This window comes from Gymnodraco acuticeps, unplaced genomic scaffold, assembly GCF_902827175.1.
Source record: "Gymnodraco acuticeps unplaced genomic scaffold, fGymAcu1.1, whole genome shotgun sequence".
Classification (NCBI taxonomy): Eukaryota; Metazoa; Chordata; class Actinopteri; order Perciformes; family Bathydraconidae; genus Gymnodraco; species Gymnodraco acuticeps.
The window spans coordinates 678,816-685,712 of NW_022992150.1; the positions used below are offsets into that span (position 1 = coordinate 678,816).

The following is a 6,897-nucleotide window of genomic DNA, read 5'->3' on the forward strand; positions in this document are numbered from 1 at the left end:
TAATAAATTAGAGACATTTAAATAGGAATACAAGTGTTTAGGTGGGCAGCATTTTTATTATCATAGCTATATAAGTTTCAATGGTTGGCTATTCACCTTGAAGACGGGAGACGTCATGTAATGAAAATGAATGAGATCCATTATGGGCACCATATCCCGACTCAGAAATGTGTGTCTTTTTATTATACATTTTCACATGGCCCATATATGTTTTTGTCTAATGTATTTTTGTATTACTAGCAGTTTAATATGGCAAATGGCTGCAGATTATTCAGAAACATAGGTAGGCCTAAACGTACAAAATGTACTATCAGTCTCATTCTCAATAAACATACACTCTCTCTGCAAGAACAAACATTTAATAGGTATTGTTTTATTACATTTTAGTTTATACAGTTTCCGGTACTTTAAGCAGAGGTGGGAGAAGTACTCAGATCTTGTACTTAAGGAAAAATAGAAGTAGCCTTACAAAGTGTAGGAATACTCTGTTACAATTAAAAGTCCTGCATTCAAAATATTACTCAAGTAAAAGTACAAAAGCATTGGCGTCAAAATATAATTAAATGACCAAGAGTAAAGATAATCATTGTTATGATTATAATTATTGATGTTTAAATATGATTATCCCAGCCGGTAAAGGTGGAACTCATTTTAATTACTTAATTTACTGCTAGCATGTGAATGTAATCACGGTGTAACTAAAGTCTTATTTAAGTGTTGATCACATATCATTATTCCATATCAGCAAAGTAACTAAAGGTACTACGTTAATGTCGTGGAGTAAAAGTAAAATATTTAACTCTGAATTGTAGTATAAAAGTACAAAGTAGCATAAAATGGAAATACTCAAGTAAAGTACAAGTACCTCAAAATTGTACTTAAGTACAGACTTTGAATACATACTTACACCACTGAGTTTAAGTCATGGAAGTATTTCAGATTGAGATCACAATTGACCATATATTTTCTGCATTATCAGTTATAGTACATTTGTAAACGTTATTTTTATATCATACACTATTACACATTGCAACATTTCTTCAACTGACACTCTTACTATATATTAGCTTATTTTTAAAAATCTTTTCATCTTTTAGTGTTCTTTGTGAAACCCTGGGATTAGAAAAAAGCATTTTTGACCAATATACAGTAATGCTGTTATTACCAATAATACATATAAAATATTTATAAGAAGAAAAATAATGTGAAGAGTGTTTATAATAATATTAATAATCATACTATGTTAAACAATCATTATTTTTGTTCAGCTCAGTTTGAAGTCTCTTCAGTAGACGTATGGGATGCAGAATGTCTTCACTATAGGGTGAGTATCTTTGTCACTCACAGACATGATATCTCATTATTTTCTTCCTCCTGGTGAGACGCAAACAAGAAAATATGGTTAAAAAAGGTGGTCACTGATGACATTATAATTATGTGAAAAGGCTATGTATAATAGTTATACTCACATTTCTTCACCTCACTGTCAGGGATGTCTCTTGTCGGTGTGTCAGTCTGCTCGCGCCTCATGTTAGTCTTATACATGACTAGTAAAGAAATAAAATGTCCTCCTTCTTTCACAAGCATAATCACGTCCTCCAGAGACTTATCTTCCACATTTTGCCCATCGACCTCCATCACAACATCACCCACGCACAGTCCAGCTCTCTGACCAGAGCCCCCAAAAGCCATCTAAAGGGGAAAAAAGACGTGACAAAATTAATGATATCAACAAGATCCTGACCTACATCCTTCTACCACTACTAAGTTGACAAAGTGCAGTGGCGGGAAGTGACTGAGAACATTTACTCAATACTGTACTTAGGTATAATATTGAGGTACTTCTACTTACCTTGACTACTTCCACTTTATTCTACTTTATACGTCTTCTTTGTTATATCTCAGGACATTTTCATGCTTTTTTGCACAACATTTATTTTAGACTCACAGTTCATTTAATAAAAGACCAACACACAGTATATGCTTATATAATACAATGCAGTACCTTTCTACCAATCTACCCAACACTAAGTACAACGCATATAGAACTGGTTCCACTTTTATAAACTACACAACTAAAATGTAAAAAAAAGAAACAGAAGAATATAACACTGTCAAAGAAGATATTCTGCATAATGACTGATTTACCTTTAAGTAAAGAGGTGGGAAGTAACCAAGTACATTTAGTCAAGTACGATTTTGAGATACTTGTATTTTACTTGAGTATTTCCATTTTTTGCTATTTTGTACTTCTACCCCACTACTAAATCGTGTAACTTACTACATTTTTTGTATGTCTTAAGTTACTTTGCAGATTTGGACTACACTTGGAGACACAAGCTACCCTGCAGTATACAGGGTATACATTACAACTAGCTGCACCTTTTCCAGCTTTGATAACACTATAATGCATCAATAATCATAATATATAATACATATTGTCCTGAAAAGGACCAATCTGCATAATGAGTACTTTTACTTTGATACTTTAAATATATTTTGATGCCAGTACTTTTACTTGAGTAATCTTTTGAATGCAGGACTTTTACTTGTAACAGAGTATTCCTACACTCTGGTACTTCTACTTTTACTCAAGTACAAGATCTAAGTACTTCTACTATCGCTGTTTATGTATACATTGCTGAGATTTAGACTCTGATATTTATACTTGTACTTAAACAAAGGCTCTAAGAACCTCTTTCAACACTAACTAATGCAGCATTGTATCTTACCTGACTGATGAAGGTCCCAGGACCCTGTGGAACACTGTCCAGGTTAAAGCCGAACCCCAAAGGGCCTTTTCGGACGGAGCAGTATCTGAGCTTACATGAGTCATCCATTTCCTTTTGTGGAGCCTGCTCTGCTGCAGAGGCTGATACGCTGCTCTCCTTTTCTCTCTCGACAGCAGCATCCTCACAGAAGAGAAGCGGGGATAGACCCAACTGCATACACAAAACAACACAAAAACTCACATTTTTCTTCTGCTTTTGAGATTAAAAGTGTACCAAGTGATGCCCACCTGGGTGTAAAACTCCAGCCCCACGAGACTGATGGTGGTGAGAGATATCTGTTCTCCACTTTGTCTCACTCTGTCAACTATCTCCTCATGCTTCAATGACTCCACCGCCTCCCCATTGACCTCCAGCAGCAGCTCTCCATCCTTCATACCTGCTTTCTCTGCAGGACTGCCACTCTCCATCGCACGCAGAACATGAGCTTATATTCAAAAACAGATATTAAAGTGAAAAAGTAAGTTCAGGAATGCCTGTGTGTGAATGTTGCCCTCTTTTTATCCTCTCACATTTGCGTCCTGATGCTGCCTTCTCCAGCCTAAGCAGGAAGCCGTAGGTGTCGGCCTCTGACACCAGGTGGAGTCTTCTGGCTCTGTGAGGCAGGTTATGTGGAACAGCCATGGCGGGCAGAATGGGCCTCCTCTGACGCAGGTAGTTCTTCTCACTCTCACCGTCAATCACAAGGATGGTGATGTGATTGCCACATTTTTTAATCTACAGCAAAAACATTATTTTACTGCTAGACAAGATTGGATGTAGTAATTGCTATGTTGAAATTGTAAGCATCTCTCGTAGGCATTAAGGTTTAAAGGAATACATCATCGTTTGTATATCAATTACTCAGACCATAGTTATCTGGCATGCCTCTACGGTGAATGAAGAATCTATAATGGACAATAGACTTAATGAATTGAAGTAAATGGTGGCAGTACAAGTCTCGTTAATCCAATTTCATGCTCACTACTTCCCAAATACATGTATTTTGTTTAAGACAGGCCTAACAGGTGGGCAAAATAAAGCGCCCGTGCCCTAGCAATTGTGAAAAAATGCATTTGTTTAGAAAGTAGTAAGTATACAGTGCGGTTCGATAAATGAGACTTAGTTTATATAACTCATACGTTTTGTGAGAGATTTGATGGATGTTTTGATATGGTTTTGATGTTATTAGGCAGCCCCGATTTACAAAAATTAATCAAGACTTCTCTTATGTTTTTGGATTCTTCTTCCCCATGGAGACAATTTATTTTGTAAAAAGTAATTGATGTACAAAAGATAACTTTGGGGGTGAAGTTGTTGTTTAGTTTCATTTGTTTAGTTTTTTCTCAGAAGTTGATTATATAAACAGACTGTCTTACCATCCTGCTGAGTGCGGAGTGTGTGAAATCAGACACTGTTGTTCCATCTATCCACACTAGGTGATCTCCTTTACACACCCCAGCCTTTTCCGCTGCACCTCCTGCTGCCAGGCTCACAGAGAAGCGACCTCCTGTTCCTACAGAGCAGGAACAGGAGGAGCAGTTGAATAACACTGCACAGACTTCAATTCAACTGTTCGCTTAGTCATCAAACCCTGACGTTTTTTTTATCAGGACGGTGAGAGTTACCTTCCACGGGTGTGAAGTTGATGCCCAGACCTGAGGCTGGATCCCTGGTGATGTGGCAGAGTCTGGGTGGTCTGCAGCCCTCGCCCTTGTGCGCACTGACCAGACTTTGAAGGTCTTCACCTCGGGACACAGCCTGCTCGTACTCCTCGCCATCCAACAATAATAAACATAACTGATTTCCACTGAGCCTTATCTTCCCAGCCACCTGATTCATAAAAAAAGAAGATAGTTAGAATCCCGTGAGGCTTGGAATAGGCTTCTAATAGTCCATCTTACCTCAGGGTGAGGGATGTCCTCCACAAAGCAGTTGTTGACTTCCAGAAGCCTGTCTCCATCCTTAAGGCCACTGAACCCTGCCACGCCTCCTGACACTACATTTCTGACGATGTGACCCTGGCGTCCCCTCTCCACCCGCAGATTAAAGCCGTAGGACTCCCCTTCGTCTCGTTTAAGAACACACAGACGTGGGCTGGGTGTGGACACAGAGTCTGAGCCGAAGGAGACAGAAAAGTGCGTTAGAGCTGCTGGGGTAACAGAAGATACACAGAAATAAGTATGAAGGTTTATACCTGCATCTTCTATGGTGACCATCACTGGGTTGTCTATTCCCTCTTTTGGATTAAATGTAAATGTCCTGCAAAAGATAAATTAGAAACATTAGACTCAAGTTTACTTACAAATATAAGAATCGACTAATTGGGTGGGTTTTGGAAAAAAGGAAAAACTGTACATTTTCTTTCCTTGAAAGTCAATCAATAATTTTCCATTTTCTGTGAAATATTAGTTTCACAACCTCACGTGTAATTATCATTACAACATGAATCCACGGACAACCTTATCTTGGGCCCAAAGTATAAAGATGACTTTGTTCCAAAAGTCATATCACTTGTCACAAGACATATAACACATTTTCAATTGTACGTACATACTAAACTTTAATGTGATACAGCAGTTTTGGCAAGTCATGAATGTGTCGTTTTTAGGATGAATGTCCAACTTTGTTTATTGCTGTGCCTTACTATCTTATCATTATTTTTGTTGTAATGGCAGTTTAGTGTTCATGTTTTTCTTAAGTTTAAAATAACATGTATGAGGATTTTACAAAATATAAAAGTAGACTTACTCTGTTAACCGGATGATTTCCAGACCTTGAAAAACATATTGCATAATGAGTTTATTAGCTTTTGCAGAACAATATATAGGGAGAGACATTTCATAATCAGACATTTCTGTCATTATTTTTGAGTTATTATATTCATTTTTTTATTCATTAACACAACACACACCAGATCAAATGTAGCATTGCAACACAAATCAACAAGTATTATTTGTCAAATTATGGTATATTCATTTGAAGGTACAGCTCTGTAAAACGTCTGCGCTGTTGAGTCCACTAAACTGTTAGGCATCTGCATAACAGAAAGATTGGAGCCTCGGAAAACATATCTAATGACTTTTTTTGGTAAGCACCATAAAACAGGGTTTGCTTTATGTAATTGTCCTTAGTTTTAGGATTAAGAGGAAATCAAAAACCAATAAGATGGAAATGTCAAATGAACATATAACCCATTATCAAAGGCACTGATACTATCAGACAGTCATTCTTAAATGTTAACGTGCATTAATGTAATAGCAGACAATTTAAGAATCAGTACATGGGTTTAAAACAACAGAGATATATGTATAACAGAGTATAGATTGCATTATACATTTGTTTCCACTCTGACGATTTAATATTGATGGGGTCACTAAATTAAATCTGGTTTAATGTGAAATGTACATTGAAATATCACATAGAAAACCCTTCTTGGTCAATTTCTGTTTCTATTTTGAGAAAATACTTCTACTTCTTAAACTTAGTAAGCTAAACTTAGTAAAACCTCCCATTGCATTGTGACGTTGCTAAAAACACGGCTGGTTTTCTGAGCTCATAAAGAGTTGACTTTTTAGATACATTTGGTTCTTACAGGACAACTACACTACCAAAATATAAAATGATATAAATTAGTAGAATTTAATTAAACCCTTCAACATCTGCGGCAGTAAAATAACACACAAATATAAATACTTCAGTATTATTAATCCAATAACAATTTACTTCTCATGTTTTCTAATTTCTAGTATTGAATCCAAGATGATCCCTTATATTAGAGTGGTTCTACAGTGTGGTATTCGAACATTTGCTTAAGTAGATGTTGTGAATGGGCTTCAAGAGACTTTTCTATCAATGAAGCAGTCTTTAACACTTCTACCTCTCTTTACATTGTTATATTCATTGACTTCTATTGCTCTATACAAATTAAAAAAGCTTTGTATATGCTGTAGCCAACATATGAACTATAAATAAAGGTTTAATAAAAATGGATTCAATGAATAATCTCAAATACAAAAGCAAATTTCAACAGATGACACATTAAAGTGTCACTGTTCTGTATGCTGCTTATCTGCCTGACTCATAATGTCAGTGACACAGAGTGCTTGTTTCTTTGACACAGTGTCAC

At 36.4% G+C, this 6,897-nt stretch overlaps 1 protein-coding gene across 2 annotated transcripts; it reads right to left on the reverse strand.

The window, feature by feature from the left end:
* Window positions 1-353: 353 nt before the first annotated feature.
* pdzd3b (PDZ domain containing 3b) lies at window positions 354-5,769 on the reverse strand. Of its 2 annotated transcripts, none has more exons than XM_034204269.1 (10): window positions 5,520-5,769; window positions 4,966-5,030; window positions 4,673-4,884; window positions 4,397-4,601; window positions 4,148-4,284; window positions 3,302-3,506; window positions 3,089-3,216; window positions 2,733-2,942; window positions 1,470-1,692; window positions 354-1,374 (listed from the first exon to the last, which is right to left on the reverse strand). In XM_034204269.1, coding segments are annotated over exons 1-10 (1,500 nt in total). In that variant the 5' UTR covers window positions 5,633-5,769; the 3' UTR covers window positions 354-1,372. The 2 variants fall into 2 exon arrangements, with proteins under 2 accessions (XP_034060160.1, XP_034060159.1); XM_034204268.1 differs by having other exon boundaries at window positions 3,020-3,216.
* Between the last annotated feature and the right edge of the window lie 1,128 nt (window positions 5,770-6,897).

Bases quoted from the DNA above. Each gene is read 5' to 3' on its own strand.
- pdzd3b (XM_034204268.1), bottom strand. From the start codon at position 5,632: ATGACAGAAATGTCTGATTATGAAATGTCTCTCCCTATATATTGTTCT. The intron at 2,943-3,019 runs GTGGGCATCACT...TTGTGTATGCAG, and splicing joins GGCTGGAGTTTTACACCCAG to TTGGGTCTATCCCCGCTTCT. The intron at 1,693-2,732 runs GTAAGATACAAT...TTTCCCCTTTAG, and splicing joins CTGGGACCTTCATCAGTCAG to ATGGCTTTTGGGGGCTCTGG.